Source organism: Pseudopodoces humilis, chromosome 23, assembly GCF_049639895.1.
Source record: "Pseudopodoces humilis isolate 2021_Gansu_Grassland_sample_001 chromosome 23, ASM4963989v1, whole genome shotgun sequence".
Classification (NCBI taxonomy): Eukaryota; Metazoa; Chordata; class Aves; order Passeriformes; family Paridae; genus Pseudopodoces; species Pseudopodoces humilis.
The window spans coordinates 2,768,201-2,786,634 of NC_142222.1; the positions used below are offsets into that span (position 1 = coordinate 2,768,201).

The 18,434-nt window shown below is 43.9% G+C and overlaps 1 protein-coding gene across 2 annotated transcripts; it reads right to left on the reverse strand.

The window, feature by feature from the left end:
• Window positions 1-143: 143 nt before the first annotated feature.
• Window positions 144-13,971, reverse strand: DHX40 (DEAH-box helicase 40). Of its 2 annotated transcripts, none has more exons than XM_005525916.3 (17): window positions 13,731-13,971; window positions 13,023-13,168; window positions 12,650-12,769; window positions 11,325-11,555; window positions 11,083-11,149; window positions 10,486-10,617; window positions 10,010-10,109; window positions 9,628-9,714; window positions 9,003-9,185; window positions 7,638-7,718; window positions 6,883-7,040; window positions 5,254-5,368; window positions 4,883-4,991; window positions 4,466-4,560; window positions 3,888-3,957; window positions 3,321-3,549; window positions 144-1,697 (listed from the first exon to the last, which is right to left on the reverse strand). In XM_005525916.3, the coding sequence occupies exons 1-17, from the start codon at window positions 13,867-13,869 to the stop codon at window positions 1,558-1,560; spliced, it is 2,202 nt and encodes a 733-aa protein (XP_005525973.2). In that variant the 5' UTR covers window positions 13,870-13,971; the 3' UTR covers window positions 144-1,557. The 2 variants fall into 2 exon arrangements, 1 of the variants encoding a protein (XP_005525973.2); XR_015774453.1 differs by having other exon boundaries at window positions 1,561-1,697; window positions 3,321-3,667.
• Between the last annotated feature and the right edge of the window lie 4,463 nt (window positions 13,972-18,434).

The following is an 18,434-nucleotide window of genomic DNA, read 5'->3' on the forward strand; positions in this document are numbered from 1 at the left end:
GATGGATCCCCCATCCCGGGGTGTCCCTGGCACAGGGATCCGATGGATTCCCCTCCCCTGCTGTCCCTCACCCCCCGGGCTGCTCCCCCGGACTCTTCCCAGGCCCCCTGTTAATGAGTACAGTAAAGTAACAAAGCTCCACACTTCCCTCAGTGTTTTATTAACTTACACTTTAACTCCAGCACGTAAAACAGGTAAAAACTTTAAAAACTTAACTCTTTTTCTGGGATGAATTCAGCACTCCAGGTGCTTTGCCCAGGGCTGTGTGTGTGCTTTCACACTTGGCATGGCTGAATTCTTACTCTGCAGCTCAGTTACTTCCCCAGATAATTTTTGTCTTAAATTGCCCATCTCTAAACCTCTGAGAAGCCCTGGAACACAGTGGCAGGGAGAGAAAATCCCTCACTTTTTGCTATGAAGAAAGTGAAAAAAAAAAAAAAAAAAAAATATATATATATATATATAAAAATCAGCAAGCATTAGCATCTGCCAGGTGATTTATAGCCCCAAGGAACAGTGGGCATTCTGTGCACTCATTTCAGGCCCACTGGGTGGTGCAGATGGCATTTGACTCATGAGGGGCTGTGACAATGCAAATATAAATCCAATTAAACAGCAAAATTCAGACCAGAGGATGAGTCAGGCCCAAGTGCTGCTGCTCCAAAGCAAAGCCTGAAAGAACAAAACCCTTTCCCATCAATCACAGGTAGAGGAACAATTAATTACCAGACCCAGCACTTTCTTTATGAGCAATAATATTGTAATATTAAAAAAAATCCTTAGGTTTTGGAGGCTTTGGGATCCTGGGCAGTGCTGAAATGCTTGAGGTGAGGCAGAGGTGGAATGGTGAATGTTTCATTCAGGCTACACCACCACTTGAACCAGTGCCCAGGGTGACACAGAGCACACAGCTGAGGCAGGAAAAATCACAGCAAGTTCTTCCAATTTGGAAATTCTGACACAAACTCCTCACTCGAGCCCTGAAGCATTTTAGGATTATTATATGGTGATGAAACAGGACTTCTTGATTGAGAAGGAAACAATCTTTATGATGACAAAGCACCACAGCTCCTTGCTCTTTCAGATGCTCAAGGAACAACACTTATTTCCTTGTGTTTTGTACCTGGTACAGCACAGCACAGGGCAGGAACAACACAGAATGCAGGTGGGAAATGTCCCTTTGGATTTAATCCTGCTGCTTCCACCATTAAAAGAGCCCTTCCTGCACATTTTCCTGAGCATGAAGACTGTGTGACCACCACCAGACAAAATAAAATGGGTAAAAAAACTTACAGTTCCACTCCTTACAAAAATAAACCCTGACTGACCTTTAAGAAAAATACAATTTATAACGGCACTGAGACCTCTTTAAGTCAAATAAATGCCAGAGAATTGGCACCACACTTGGCATCAGGGCTTCAGCCACAGCTGAGGCCACTAAATTGTTGCCACTGACCTGCAGCAACACAGCTCAGCTTGGGAAGCTTTCCCTGCAGGATGCAGCAGAGGGAAGGTTGTGTTTGTGCTCTCTGCACTCGGGCTGACCACAAAGCAGAGTTACCCCGTTTCCTTCTCTGGGCTGCTCAAAGCCTGAGCTCTCTGCTGCTTCCTCTCCAGGTACCGAGCTCGGGCGTCCTGGATGGATTGGTCATCATTCCTCCTCTCCATCTTCCTTGCAGAGCTGTCTGGGACTCTTTCTGTGGGGGAGGAGAGAAAGGAATAAACTCTCTGTGTCAAACCCCACTCCCTTCCCCAGCATTACAAATCCCCCTATTTGTTAAATACCAAAAAACCCCCAACAAAATCTCTTTTTGGGTTTTTTCCCTCCAAGTTCCAGGCAGATATTTGAACAACTTCCAGACTGGACAGACTGCACCAGAGCAGGGAGGGGAAAAAAAATTCAAAATAAAATCATGCCTTAGCTCCCATGTCAATATTGGCAGCTGGGCTCATCTCATCCCCAAATCTTGCTTTTTATTGTAGCAGAGAATATGCAGCCTGTGTTCTACACACCCATTTCTTCTCTGAATTGCACATCCCAAACTCAGGTTTAGGCAGGACAGGACAGGAAAAAACACTAGGATAAACTATCTTTAAAAAATTTCCGGAGGCAGGAGGAAGGGAGAAGAAAACAAGCAGATAATGGAGTGGGTAAAGTCAATATTGCAGATCAGCCACCATCAGAAATGCACATTCCCCCACAGCACTGAGACCTTGGGACTGCTTCTCACAGAAGGGAAGAAGAAAATATTTTTAGTTTAAAATAACAATAAAAAAAAAAAAATAATCAAAGGCTCTGAGAGCCTAAGATCTGTGTGAGTGAAGCAGCTACTGCAGCCTGGTCCTGGGCACCACATTCTGTGATAAGAAGCTTTAATCAACATCCATTGTTAAAATATTTCTAATTATTATGTCTTGTCAGCTATTCAGCCATCTATATTCCTGAAGGTCCCAGAAATACAACATCTCTAAGGTCAATATTAAACCCCAATTAATTGGCAATTGCCTGATGAAGTGAAAATGTGAAGGGGGACATGGAGAACATTTCCTTCAGATAAACTGATGAGACTCTGCTGAATTATTTACAACCAAATGAAATTCATGTTTAAAATGGTGTGTTTATACAATAATGCAGGGCAGAAATAGATGCTGGTCTGAGCACAAGTCTACATTTTTTCCTTTGTTAAGGAAATGGAAGAGAATCTGTATTTACTGTACCATAAATCGCTGCTTGGGAAGGGTCAGCTCAGGAGTCAAGAGGCCCTTTGAACACTTGGCTGCTTTAGGAACCTGCTGACAGGAGAATCCCAAGAATGTCAAGCAGCCAGATCAATTAGCAGGCACCAGTTCTAATTAAAACTGACTATTTAAACATATGGCATTAAATTATTGTCAGAATGAGACATTCACCAAAATGTGAGATTTTTTCCTCTGTGTCTATTGCTGGGTGAGGTTCATTGATTTCTTTTTCCTTCTGCCCCACAGCTCTTAGGACTTCTCCCAGGGCAGCATTATTTGGGCATCAATGGCTAAACACCCTTCACAAACTTAAATAACCAGCCTCAAAATGCTTTTATTCAACTCTGTTCAAGCTCTGCTCTAGGACACCAAAAAGGGGGGAGAGTGGTGAGAAGCAGCAAGCAAACACCACAATTCACACTGCTGAGACAGAAAATAAGGACTGCAGAGCTGTGAGGAGAATAAAACAACCAGAACCACAAACAAATTAACACCTTCTAGCCCAGAACGTGACAAACACAAAGGGGTCCAAAACAACAACGAAAACCACACAAACGGAGAGGGATGAGCCCTGTGCTTACCACACTGCCTTCTCAGCTCCTCCCTCTGCTTCCACTTGGTTATTTCCTCCTCAGTCACCTCTTCCCTGGCCACACTGCTCAGCTCGTAGGCGTCCAGCTGGTGCAGCCTGGGCAGCAGGTCCCTGACCCACTCGTAGCGCACGGGGCACACGGTGCGCACGTAGATCTTGGAGGTGACGGCCACGTCGTGGAAGATGATCCACTCCAGCAGGGTCTCCTGGTTGTAGAGCTGAAAAATTCAAAAGTTGTCTCACAGCTGGTTTGGTTTTCAGAGCCCCACATCCAGCAGGATGTCTGTGAGTCAGATGAGAGGGGATGTTATCCTGAATTTTCAGATTTGAAATTGCCTGTGAGAAGCAAAGAGTAGAGAGAAAATCCAGCCTGTGTCACCCTCACCTCATAAACCAAACCTTTACCAGGTGGTAAAGCAGAAGTGAGGCTCTTCCCCGCTCTCAAAATGAACACTGCAGCAGAGCACAAAGCAAACACCAGGGAGAGTTTAGGGACCTGCCAATTATTCCTTTTAGAGATGTTCTTCTACTTTAGCAGGAGGCTTTGGGAACTCACTGTGGATGAAGGGTGGATGTAGACTATGCTGCCATGTCCATCCATGGTGCAGAATGTCCTGGCTGCAGATCTGAGAAAAATAAATAGAAAAAAAAACAACAACAAAACAAAACACACATTGCTGTGATTAGACAGCAACACTGAACTAAACAAATCAGCAGCAGCATAGTAAAAAGTTCTCAAATATCTACCTAGAGGAAGCTGCTTCCCATTTAAAAAGTGAAATACAAGATATGTGATTTACCACAGCAGCACTGCAGGTGTAACACCACAATAACAACAGGGTTTGGGAGTGAAGCCTTTGAAAGCTGTGACAACTGGAGATTTCCAAGCCCTTTAGCTAAGTATCTGGAACCACTCATCAGCTGGTGAGTTAATTTCATAGAAAATTACATTCCTGGGAAGCTGCTGACACCCTTGGAATAGTGAAGACAGCCAAAAGCAGAGGTTCCAACCCTTGCAGAAACATCTCCTTCACCTGCAGTTACTACTTTGCTACTTCTGCCAACATACAACCACACTTCTAAGTAACTTGCATCACTTCTTTTCCATTCAGTTCTCCAAACTTCACTCCTTACCTCCTAGCAACATTGATGAAGTATCCTGCACACAGGCATCTTCTCAGTATTTCAGTTTTGGAGCCTTCAAATGTCTCTTTAGGGAAATCTGGAAGCTGGGAAAAGAAAAAGCAACATGAATCAAGATCTTTCCTCAAGAAAAAGCAGTTAAACCTCCTTCATCACATGGATTTTAAACTCTGGGTTTCTCTCTGTACAGAAACCATGAGGAAAAGCGAAAAACTCTCCTTCTTGTCCATTACCAGCACTGTTCCTGAGTTACACAAGCAAGGGTGCTCTACAAAAATATTTCTGAAGTGGTTTAGTTTCTACTGGAGAAAGGCAGCAGCTGCCTGGCAAAGGCTCAGCATCCACTACATCTCTTAAATCTAAGTTTATGCAGCTCAAACATATCCAGAAATTATATTTTATTTTTACCTGTTTCAGTTTAGTGGTTATTTCCCGCAGCTGCCTTTCCACACTAAAAGCAGATTTCACAGCTCTCCAATGGATCCAGTATTTCTGGCACCAGGCTGAGGGAGACTTGCTGAGAACAGAATTATTTGAATTATAAAGAAGCCCTTTGTAAGCCGCTTGCAAAGAAACTTGCCTCTATTTTATTGTTATGGTCGTACAAAGGCAACAACCTACACAGGCAGATACATTCCTGGCTTAAATAAAAAGTGTCTGAATGGAAATTACAGCTCACAAAAATCTGAAATTAGGGATGAGCACACAGATGTGTGTCTGCAGCACTTTGAAAACTGGGAGTTATGATGTTACACTTACTTTAAGGGAGAATTTCATACCTTGCTTTGCACTGTTCAAAAATATTTAAGAGGGTTGCAAAGTCATTGCATCCTCCCACTTGTGAGGCAAGTTCCTGGTGTTGTAGCTCAGCCTCCTTTTGCTTCTGAGGATCACCTGAGGAATAAGTTACATCTCACTTAAAGTCAGTTTTATTTATCACTACCTTATTTTCTCTTTGTCTGTGTTTGGCAGCCTTGGCTCTCTATTTCTGTTATTTTTAGATTTGTCTCTCCTTCTACAGCTGCATTTACAGTTCTTCCCCCTTCCACTATTGCTGAACAAGAGCATGTAGATGCTATTAAATCTATGATTAATCTCATCACAGCACCAGGGATGAAGAATTCCAGTCTCTTAGAAGGTATTTCTCATTCACAATCCATCCAGAGGCTGACATGGAAAGATAAAGAACAAACAAACAGCTCACAGGGATCAAGTGAGAGGAAAAACAAGACTGTTGAACCCACCCCACCACAGCACCCTCTAATCTACTGAGCTCAGCTTTGTCCTACTGCCACACTAACGGGAGATCTTAAAATAAATAAAGATAAAAACCAGAGCATCTGTGAGCTTAGTGGGAATTCACCTTCACCAAATGCACCAGGCAAAAGCAACACTTCCAAAGTGTTATTCCAGGCTTTTAAACACCCAAAGGATTTCTCCTCCAGCACAACCTACTCCCCTTGGGAGAGGAAGGCAAAGGCCAGTGGAGCTGCTGTTATTGTAGGGGATGTCAGAAGCTTGTGGGTTCTAAAAGTTAAAGGGGTGAAGCAGGGAGGCCTCACCCCACACATCTGGCAAAGGTTTCACACTGGAAAAGGTGCCTGGAGGATGGGGATCCGTGTCTGCTTCCTCAGAGCTGCTGGAGGATGACAGGCAAAAACCAAGGGCACAGAGGATGGGAAAGCAAAGGGACAGTCGTGGGATTGGGAAGGAGCCCAGGCTGGCAGCGGGGCCTGTGGCACAGCTCAGGGAGGACAGAGAGAACTGGAACAGAGCCAGGGAGGCACTGGGCAGGACAAAGGTCCCCCACAAAGGCTGCAGATGTGTGCCACAGCTGGGGGTGGGCAGCAGGAGGGGAGAGGAGCAGGGGAGAGACTCAAGTTTAGCACTAGTGAAAGACTGAGTTCAGCCCTAGTGGAACTGTGCTCTACTGAAACTATCCTGGAACCACAGCAAAATTACATTTTCATTTCAAAATTACATTTACATGAGGCAGTGCCAAGTCAAGCCTCTCACAGAAACCTAATAATTTGGTTAACCAGTTATTGAACAGAAAAGACAATCCAGAGGTGATGCCCCATTTGCTAAAAGCAACCAGTCCGTGCTATCTGCACTCAGACCAACAGCAACACATCTGCTGTGGTGCATTTTGGTTTCCTGGTGGGGTTTTTTGGTTTTTTTCCCCTTTATTTTTGCCTCTTCCCTTCTGTCACAGAGATTTCACCTCGTGACCTCTCAGCTTAGGCATATGCTGCTTTCCAGCTCAACAGCCTTGGGACAAACTCAACCCAATCCCTGCTGCTCTGAGGCTCTGGAACAGCTGCTGCCCAATTCCTGGCACACAGAGTGCCCTGACTCCAAGACCATGGAAAGCTGAGAAAGTTTTTTTTTGGGAAGAAGAGCCCCACCTGGACGGATGAAGACGTTTTCCACGGACAGCATGGCTGCAATGGGAAGCAGGAGATCCTCACAGTCCAGGGATGCAGCTTTTATCACAGCACAGGACAGGTTGGGAGGGAGGGGAAACTGCACCAGGAATTCTCCCAGTCTTGTCACATGGCCTCTCCTTATACCAGGGAAAAAAATATAAATATATATATATATATATGTAAATAGAAGATTCAATGAAATGATGTTTAAATGTGAATTGGGTAAGAAGTGCTTCCCTCTGGGCTGTGAGTGCCCACACAGGTGCTGGGGACATGGAGAAGTGTAATTAGCAATAAAATTATCCACATTTCTCCAGCTTGCTTGTGTCTGCTCCACAGCAGGCACAGCCAGCTTTATTTTTTTTTTATATATTTACAAGAAGAATTCCTGGAAGCTCAGGATAAGATCTCACTTCCTGTCTTGAGCTCTTGGATGGATCTCCCTCCGAGCCTGAGCTCTGAGCCACAACAGTCTGGGCTGTGCCCTCAGGAGCTCCAGAGCTGAGGTAACTCCAGCCCACATGGAGAAGCTGAATCTCCCCAGCCCCAAACTGTGCTCCATCCCTGTTTTTGTAGACAATTCAACAAACCCCAGTAAACTTCCTGCAAATTAAACAAGGACACACATTCTGCTGCTGGGGAAGGAGGGTAGGACTCCTTTAGTCCACACAAACCACCAGCCTAAGCCTTAGATTTGAAATTCCTCTAGTGACTACAACCCTTTGGTTTTTTACCTGTCAATAGCATTGCACTGGTAAAGTTCCTTCAGAGCTTCCAAAATATGTCTTTCTTCAGGGGGGTCCAAATAGGGAAATCTGTGGTTAAAAACAAAGTAGATTTGTTAGTTTTCATATTTAGAAAAATAATTTTTAAACCTCCCAATGCAGGTTTTCTGGCCAAAGTTAGATAATCATAATAATCATCTTCAGCATATGGCTGTGTTACTGTACAGCTTCCAGCTGAGGAATTTCTGATGACAAATCCCAGCATGGAACACACTAAACTGCATTTTCTACACTTGTATGGTCTTAGAACTAAAAAATTCAAGAGTGAAATGAAATTTTTTGGGCCTAAAACACAATATTTTAAGGATTTTAATATTTAAAGGCATAACCCCCATATATATAATCTAGATATATATATAATAATAATAAATATTATATATTAATATATGAATAATTACATTACATCTAATATAGTAATGTAATTATATATAGCATATAATTATTATTATAATTATAATAATATATAACAATATAATTAATATATCAATAATTATATAATATATTATATAACTTATTTATAATATTTATTTTAATATTCATTATTTATTAATATTTATGTTTATTTTCACATTTATTATTTAAATTAATATTTATTTTTATATTTGTCATTAATTAATATTTTATACTTTATTATATTTATTATTTATATATATTTATTATATTTATAATATTTTATACTTTATTAATTTCTAAATGCTATATTCATTTTTATATCTTTAAGAATTATTCTATAATTGAATTATATATTATGTTATTATTAATTATATATTATAATTAACTATTTTATTATACATCTTATTATATTAATAATTATAATTAAGAATCATTAATATGACATTAATTAATATCTAATTAAATTATAAATAATTATCATAATATTATTTTATATATCATATCATATCATATCATATAATATGATATGATATAATATGATATAATTGATATATTATATGATATATTATTATATTATATCATATGATATATGATGTAATATGATATTATATCATATGATACATTATATAATATCATATAATGTAATATCATAATATCTATTAGTATAATAATAATAATATCTATAATCCTTAATATTTTAAGGATTTTAAGCATTTAAAGGAACACCATGAATTTGGGAGAGATGGGAGTTTTGGCCGAGCCTGAAACTGGACTGGAGCTTGGGATCCAAGCTGGAATTACGGTGGAGAAGAGCAGAAAAGCTGATTGAAGTGTCCCAGTTGGCTGGGGACCTAATCCTGCCTCCTGCCCCTCCGAGATTCCGGGACAGGGATAATCCCCCTCCCTCTGCAGGGAGGTCACCTGATGACATCATGCACGGAAAGGCACTTCAAGGTGAGGATGACAGATGTCAGGCTGCTCCTCCTGATCTCTGGCACGGTGTGCTCGGGCATGCACTGCTCCCAGAACTCCCTGCTGTACAATCCAAAGCTTTTCCCCGCCGACGTCCGGCCAGCCCGGCCAGCTCGCTGCTTGGCTTCACTCCTGCCCAAAAACAACCAACATGCAAAGCCCTCATCCCCTCTGCTACCACCCCAAAAAGCACAGGGATTTCTCTCTTTCTAGATGGAAGAGGTATCCCTGCACAGCAACTGAGAAATCCAACCGTGCAAGAAATAAAAGAGAATTTCTGTGCATGGAAGGTTTTTTTTTTTAAGCTGCTGCATTCAGCCAGCACTGGTCACACCTCAGACAATGCCAATTCCTCCTTCACAGGAATTCTCCTATCCCTCCTGTTCTCCTCCTTCCTAATTTAGCAAGTTGTATATCCTCAACTACTTTTTACTTGGCAGCAAATAAAGTGGTTTTAAATTATGGGGCTTTGAGGTTGCTGCCTATCTTTGATAAATTTTTTTAAAGAGCAACTAACACAGAACATTATTGCCAGAGCAGCTCCCAGAAACAGCAAGTGACATTTTTAACTCACTTTGAGATGGGAACCACCTCCAGGATGTCCAAACCAACTCGGGGATTATGATTCAACTGCTTCACAAAGCCACTGTCTACCACATATCTGAAAAAAACAATCCAGAGAGGTAAAAAATAGAGAGCTGGGCAGGTAACTGACGCACGGATTTCATCAAAAAGAACACATTTATTCTCTCTAGGCCCTGGTTATTTAGTAGATTTGATTTCAAGTTGGGTTCAAAAACATTGGTCACCTCTAAGACTATAATAATATCAAGGGTTTTTTTACTATACACCCAAGAAAAAGGCAATAGTAGCAGAATAAATGTGTTTTTCCAAACCCAGACCTTTCTGAATTATTCCCTCTGTTACAGCTTTTTATGAGGGACAGAAATCAATACCTGACTCCTTCAATGGTCAGAGATGTTGCAGCAATGTTTGTGGAGACCACACATTTCCTGATGCCTCTGGGAGCTGGCAAAAATATCTTTTTCTGTTGATCTAAAATGACATAAAATGGCAATAAATAAATAAATAAATAAAGTAAAATAATAAAAAAATAAAATAATAAAATAAAATAAAGTGAGGTCATCTGGACTTTCAGTTACTCAATATCCCCTTCCTAACTGAGGATCTTGAAGTCATATCCAGTGGATTTGGATTTTGACTGGAAGCTCCTGTGCAAGTAGAGAAGGCTGAAGTTTGATTTTCTTTATGATGACCACAAAAAAACCCCACCCCAAATGCCACAATACTGTAACAAAGGGGTTAATTACCACCCTTTTCCCAACCCAAACAAAAAATTTGCTGAGGATAATATTTATAACAACTCTTCCAGTTAAGATTTATGGGGTTAAGTGACATTTTGTGCTCTGACCTGTGGACATGGAGCCATACAAAGGCAGGATGAGGAGACCATCCACAGCCCGGTCATGGACCTCGTAGCGGTAATCGATGGATTCTGCTTTCTTGAAAAGCAAATCACAAGCTCTTTCTATCTCATTTTGGCCTAAAAGACACACAAGAGCATTTAAGTGACCTAATTAGTTACAACTCTGCCTTCCTCGTTTGCAACATCTTTAAACAAGGTTGTTTTGTCAATATGCAGAGCTGCCAACATCTTTAAAATTAATGAGAGGGGGTTTAGGAGGTGACATCCAGCCTTTCCACAGGGCCTCTCACCAAGGATTTTCCTTAAAAGATATCTAAGGGCCTGGCCCATGCATTGATGTAGGGTTTTACAGCTAAAATAATTCTTCCTCCCTGAATTAACAACCAACTAAACCATGCAGACAGCACAGAGTCAACCTGGCTATTCCTAAAATGCTCTGAAAATACCATTTCCCAGGACTTTGTGCATCAACCTGCACCTTTCCCTTCTCACCCCTCTGGGAGAAACCAGACAGGCTTTGGAAACTTTTGTGCTTTGCTGGCAATGACATGATTCACCTGGAGTATCCAGGAAAATTCTCACCTGTGAGGAAAACCAGGATGTCACCTTCTGGTTCATTCAAGTGAACATCCAAGGTAACCTTCACAGCCTGGAACAAACAAAATCAGTTGAAATCCCGTTTAGTTCTTTCTAGGACTCATCATCAAGTGATCCTCCCCTATTCCCTGCAGAGATGCTGAGAACACAACACAGCAGCTCACGCTTGTGGCCTCCCCAAGATGAAAATCACCCCAAAAACACAGAGAAAACAAACCAGGCCAGACCTCTGTGACATAGGCAGAGTTGCTCACATCCCTGGGGCTCAGCAGGTTGCAGAATATCTCCTTGACAGGGTAACTTCTTCCTGGGATGTGCAGCACTGGGCAGTGCCCAAAGAATTCCGAGAGCTTTTCCACCTCCAGGGTAGCTGACATCACCACCACCTTCATGTCTGTCCTCCTGCCTGCTGGCTTCTTCTGCAGGAACAGTTTCTTCAGCAAACCAAATAAAATATCCTAGCAGAAAAATGGGAACAGCTGATGTCAATACCCTGGTTTTGTTAGAAGTGCCTGACAAACTTGGAAATTTGATGATTTTATCTCATTGAAAATCACATATTCCAGGCCTAAGCACTTTGAAGAAAACATGATTTTACCCTGGACATTTTGGTTTCTAGAGTTTAATTCATTTTTTACGAGCTCTTCTCACAGCCTATAGACAGCACCAGTGTAACTCAAACTCCTTTGTTTTTCATTTTTATACTCTCTTGGTCAAGTCATTTGTGAGAAGTTACCTCAGACCCATTTTTCATCCCATTTTCCAGCCTGTCCTCTGACTGTGTGTGCACCTTTCTTTGGTTTTATTTCGTGCTATGACCTCAGCAGGTTTATTTTACTCTGTGGTGCTCTGAATTACAAACCTGCTCCTTCCACCATTTCAGCTCAGTTATTTGCAATACCTCAGATGCCTGAGGGCAAACTGGGATTCGGGAAAGCATTTTCCCTTTTCCCAGCTGGACTGGGAGATTGTTTGGTGGAGCAGGAGGTTCTCTGACACACAACACAATCTCCTGAGGTCTCAGTGACTTGAATGTCCCTTTGTTTGCCACAGAAGGGTCAGGGTGACCTCTGAAAACTTTTGGGACTCAGGTCTAGATGTTTCCATGGACCCAAAATCCATAATCTCTTTGCACAGTCATACACACACCCTGAGAAACACTGGGCCTCAGGGCAACAGAGGTGTTTTGGCTTTTATTTGTGTATTTTGCAATGGTTTGTTTTTTAAATTCATATTCCAGAAAGTTTGTGCTCTGGCTTCAAACTCCCGGAAATTTTGGGAGAGTATTCAACAGCCAGCAAAGTTTTAACTGCATTTAAATGCAACAACTACAAAAACTCCACTATTAGAGGCCACATCTTATTTTAAACTTCTGCAGCATGGACTAAACAAAGCAGCAGCTCTGTGCTCTTAGGACAGCAAAAGGATACAGCACATCCATGGAAAGTCAGTCAAAACCCCTGAGGAACGTGCTGAAGTGAAAGGAAGGTATGAACAGAGCACAGAAAAGGAGAAACAGTGACCCAAAAACCAGATAAAAGGTGACACTCACGGTGCTGAGGCTCCGCTCATGGGCTTCATCCAAAATGATGACACTGTACTTGCTGAGGAGGGGGTCTGTCAGGATCTGCCTCAGAAGGCACCCATCAGTCATGTACCTGATGGCAGTGTCCTGCAAGGTTTAATTAGACATTCAGCTGCCAGCCTGGGGTTTTACCTCAAAGCAAACACTTGTACACAGATCACACGTTTGTCCAGGACACCTCAAGCTGCTCAGCAACATTTCACCTGCGAGGTGCCCAAAAAACATCCTCAAATGAGTTACAGGACACGAACAGCTGGGACAGGCATTTCCCAAAGCCCAAGGACCCCAGCACAGCCCCGGTGACCCTGTCACACCCCCAGGACAGTCCCCAGGGCCCCACCTCGGAGGTGCAGTCGTCGAAGCGGACCTGGTAGCCCACGAGAGCCCCCAGGTCACAGCCCATCTCCTCGGCCACCCTCTGTGCCACCGACACGGTGGCCACGCGCCGCGGCTGGGTCACACCGATGGCACCGTGCTTGGCCAGGCCTGTGGGGGATGCAGAAGGGGTTGGGTTGGAAGGGACATGAAAGATCATCTCATTCCACCCCCCTCTTGGGACACCTTCCACTGTGCCAGGCTGCTCCAAGTCTTGTCCAGCCTTGGGCACTTCCAGGGATGGGGCATATTCTCTGGGCCACCTGTACCAGGCCCTCCCCATCCCCGCAGGGAACAATTCCTTCCCAATATCCCATCTAACCCTGCTCTCTGGCAGTGGGAAGGCATTCCCTGTGTCCTGTCACTCCAGACTCCTTCAGGTACTCCAAGCTCACCCTTTGAGCCTTCTCCAGGCTGAACACCCCCAGTAACTATGGAAAGTACAGGGACACCGAGTTGTGCTGCTCCAGATCACTTTATAACACCTAACTATGTAATGTACACATGGCCACAGTTCGGTTTTTTTTTTATTTAAAGTTTTAATCAAGCCACCTCTTCTCATCACAGCCCAGCCCGAAGCTGCGTCACCCTCGAAGAGACAGGGGGACTACAACGTGAGTTTATCGGTGCTTGTGTCCCACATCCGCAGCCCGCGGAGGGGGGGTTTCGTTACCTGCCTCGTAGAGGTACTTGGGCAGCTGCGTGCTTTTGCCGCTGCCCGTCTCGCCGGTGACGATGAGGAAGGGCCGGTCCCGCACGGCCTCCACCAGCTCGCGGCGGGAGCGGCGGATGGGCAGGGCGGGGTCGGCCATGGCGGCTCCCGGGGCTCACCTGCCTCACCGGCGGCCCCGCCCACGTGTGCACCTGGCGGGAACCCGCGCGCGCCCCGCGGGAACCCCCGCGCGCGCGCGCGCCCCCCGGGCCCGCCGTTGGCGCGCGCCTCGCGCATGCGCGCCCCGCCCCCCGCAAGTTCCCGCCTCTTCATTAAGCCTCGCCCCACGCCGCTTCCCGCCTCTTTTGCTCGGCCACGCCCCGCGCTCTCCCCTCAGGCCCTCAGGGCGCCTCAGAGTCACGAAATCACCCAAAAAATGACAAAAACCCCAAAATTACAAAATGGGGAGGGTTGGAAGGACCTCGAAATCAATCGGTGGGGACAACTCCCAGCAGAACAGGCTGCTCAGATGTATTTCCTGACAAAACTTGACCATTGTGTCCACACATGAACTATCCTGATGGAACAACCCTGATTAGAATGAAAACATCTTGCCACATGTTTTAAAATCTGAGGGACAAGAAGGGATCTCGAATTCTGTCATAAGTCAGAGTAATACTCTCTTTCCATAGGTCAGCTAAGGGCCCTGTTACATTACACAATTCTGAACAAAACGCAATTGTACACGTATAGAAAATAATAAAATATTGATAAGCAAACCTGCTTCACCAAAACCTCTTCCTCAAGACAAAAATTTCTTTGATGTTTGATCTTTTTATACTTTCAAGCCTAGTCAACAAGAGATGAGATTCAATGTCAGAAACAGAGAGCAACCAACAAGCTCTAAGTGATGTGTTAGAAAAAACAAATTACCTGTTAGAATTTTTCAAGTTTAGGGCTGGACATGCTTCAGTGATCTCAGACCTAGGGGTGGGTTAACAAAGCTGTGGGGAAAATAAAGGATACCCTCTGGTAGTGGACACAAAGAATGCAGAATTTATGGGACATTTATGCCAGTTTCTGGCAGAACTCCCAAGATACAGAAGAAACTGATAAACCCAGCTCAGCTCCAAGTGGGTAAAAGGTAATTCTGGTAATTCTGTGACCCCCGACCCAAGCAACCCACTGACCCAAAAAAAGAGAAAGACTCAGCACGGCACTAATTAGCATCAGAAGCGAATCATTAACCAATAGAAGATAGAATACAAATTAACAAGTGGACTATGTGACTGATGGCAAATGGACACTAACTCCTTTTTTTTGCTAAAACATGTAAATAGTAAAAGATTTTGATAGTTTTGATGATTCACCCAGGCTTGGCAAGGCTGAAATAAATAATCGATGTCTCTCTGGGATGTGCAGTTATCGCCTTGCTGCACTCCGGGTAACAAATCTGATTTTTAAGGACATGAATAACCCCAAAACTCCCTGTGATGGGCAAATGATGCAGCACCGGCTGTGAATTCACAGCAGACCTGAAGGTGGCAAGCGCTGAACACTGAACACAAACCAGCCGCAGCCCAGCTCCCCGCTTTTCCCCAAAACATGTTTTTTTTTGTGTATTTTGCCCGTAGATCAGTGTTTGCTCCCCTCACACACTGTTGTTTCACCTTCTGTTAGGCTCTAGCAATGAAAAGAATCACGCAGTAAATTTGGTGTCACACCAGGAGCAAATTCAGGCCACCCACTGAGTCTTGTTATCCCAAATTCCCTCAATTTTTGCCTCTGGCACAATGGGAGAAATATTTCCCCATTAGGAACACACACTCTGAGGCTTGGAAGATATTCCATCAGTTGTCACCTTCAGTTATGTCCAACCTACAAATAATTGTTTATTCTGCCAACAACCTGGCATTGTAAAATCCCACAATAAGCTGGTTTGCAACAATCTGACAGAAAAATAGTGGAATGTGCCAACACACACTATGTTGGTACACCCCTTTATGGAAAATACCATATTTATTGCCTCACTATTTACTTATGTCATGTTGCCACTGGTAATTTACAATTAATGGTGATCATATACACATTTGTAACTTCAAACACGTCCTCATTTCACTTTTTGGTGTGTATTTACCAAGAAATATTTAATGGTTTTAATAGGCACACATTTATGCACACATACTTGCAGTCTGCATGATTTTATTTAAATCACATCCTTCTTTTGGCAGGCATAGGGCTAGGTAAGGTTTTACAATTTTCTTTCTTTTTGTCCTCCTCCCAGCCTGGGAATAGCAGATTTGGTTTTAATAAACCTCTTTGCAGTCTTGAACTTTGTCCTCCTGGAATACAGTGCCATTCATTTAAGGATTTCCCTCTGTCTAATAAACATTAATGAACCACACTTTACAATTCCCCTGTGATCTTATCTCAGTTTCACAGATGGGGAAAACAGGAACAAATTAAGGGGTCTGCACACACCACAAATCAAAGGCAGAGCTGGGGGAAGAATCCAGGAATCCTAGCACAATTCCCTGCTCCAAAAGCAGAAATGTGTGCCTATCCCTGCAGCTGCTCTGGCAGTAACTCTGTTGCACAGGGCAGTATTGTTACCTTCGGGCCATCCAGGAAGACTAAAATTGCTCTTTTCCTGAGGTTTAGCTCCCCACAGAACTGCAAATTCTGTGAGGTGATAGAGGGCTGTGGCTCTGCCAGCTTCCTCTGCTGGATTATCCCTCAGGATGTCTTTATTTTCTTCTGAGCAGAGGATCTCTTCTCTTTTCTGATTAGCAGAGATGTAGCAGGATGTGGGGAATATTCCAGTCCCTACTGGTGCACCGTGGGGTTTATCCATCTTTCCCAGAAGAGAGGCCTGATTTCCTGGGGAATTTTCATCTCCTGGCACTGGACAATGTGGCCCATTCCATGTGCCCATGAAGAAAACCACGTGTATTAATTACATCCAGCGAGGAAAAACAGGTAATTGCCTTGTGCCTGGAATCTCTAAGTAGAGCCACTTTCTAGAAGAACAATCCCCGATTTCAGCAGAGGCAGAAGAAATCAATGTTCCCTGCAAGCTGCACTCCTGTCAGACACCCAGCAGTTTTTCTGACAGCCAGGATTTTTGTGGCACTGGCTGTGAGTCATTATTGAAGAAGTGTTATTCTTAAAACAGAGGAAGAGTGCTGGAGAAAGGAGGTGTTAGACAGGAAAAAACCCAAACCCCTTTCACACCTCCATCTGCTGTCTTACAGTGCCTTGCTACCAAACATTTACAAATTGACAAGTTTTATTGCAAATCTTGCTCCGCCTGTTAAAAATTGTTTCTTTTTGAAGACAGAATCAGACATTTAGCCTTTCTCTCCTACAATGAATATATTTTCTTTGTGTTTAGCTCCATGGAAAACAACAATTCCTACTGTGCAGCCTTCTGCCAGGACAGCCAGGTTATTCCTAACTGCACTCCCAGGTTTCTGCTAAAAAAAGGCTGCAGGAAATACAGCACTGGCAGGAATCTGCACTGGTTTAGATTGGTTCCTTCTGCAGGTGGGCAGTGTCCAGCCAGATCCAAGCTGGGAATTGCTGTGGTGGAATAAAATATTTTTGTGCTGGAAAGGGATTTGCAGTTCTCTGCTGAGAGCCCATCCCAGCTGCGGCATTGAGAAGCTCCTCAGCCAGGTGTGACCGAGCTATGGCACAAAGGGTGAGGGAACTGCTGCAGCAACTGCTCGTCCTCCTGTTGGCCACACAACCCTGTCCTGCTCACCCCAAGGCCGATCCCATTCCCCTTCCCAGCTGCTCTGGAGCTGTGCCTGCACATGGCCCGGACCTGCAGAGAGTCACAGCCACACGCTCAGGTCTCCGTGCCCCAGTTCTGCAAACGTTTCTGCGCAAACATCATTGTATCCAGCAGAAGAGACCCGGCATACTCACTGCAGGCCTCGACTGATATTCCCAAAGCCCTGCTTTCTCTTTAAAGTTGGTCTAGGAAGTGATTTTGTTGATTTGCCCCCCTCACATGTATGCCTGCATCACCCTTTTTAAATTTAACTCCAGTGTCAGATCTGCAGCTGCTTCTGAGGCCACATCCATGGATGATTGCTGCTCCTGCCAGGTGCAAGCCTGAATAAAAAGGTCACGGGCTGGGGAGAGGATTAAGCTTTGGCTCAGCTGTTTGCATTCTCACACAGAGCACGGTCTGTCCATCCATCTGTCTGTCAGCCCTCACACACCATCCAGACAGGTGAGGAGCTGAATACTGGAAACAATTCAGTGGCGCTCGTACAAAGCCACTACACCGTGTCTGTGGTTTAAAAAAAGCTCCCCCAGCAATCCTTCATGCAGCCCTTGGATCAGTGAAATTATCTGTGCAGAAATATAAATGCAGAATGGCATGGGAACAGTCTCCCTGGAGACTGGGGTAGGGCAGCTTGGAGAATACCTAAATCTCTAAATGGTGTCTGAGATTTTCATGTTAAATTGGAACATTTTCTTCCCACGCTTACCTAAGGAGATGAAGGAAGGGAGCTTATGGGCACTTAGCACATACACTGAGAGCAAGCAGGGAAAAAAATCCAGGAGGCATGGAGCAGATCCATCTCCCTGCATCTCCACCTGAAATATTCCACTGATTCCTTTTGTACCTGCAGCAGTGAAAGCTGTTGGCTATTTTAATACCTTCTCATTCTCACACTTGCAATTCTGTTACAACCCATGAGGGGCTTC

Coding starts and splice junctions, on each gene's coding strand:
- DHX40 (XM_005525916.3), bottom strand. CDS start 13,869: ATGGCCGACCCCGCCCTGCCCATCCGCCGCTCCCGCCGCGAGCTGGTG. Junction 10,110..10,485: donor GTATGGCTCCATGTCCACAG/GTCAGAGCACAA, acceptor ATGTCATTTTAG/ATCAACAGAAAAAGATATTT. Junction 3,958..4,465: donor TTCATCAATGTTGCTAGGAG/GTAAGGAGTGAA, acceptor TATTTTTCTCAG/ATCTGCAGCCAGGACATTCT.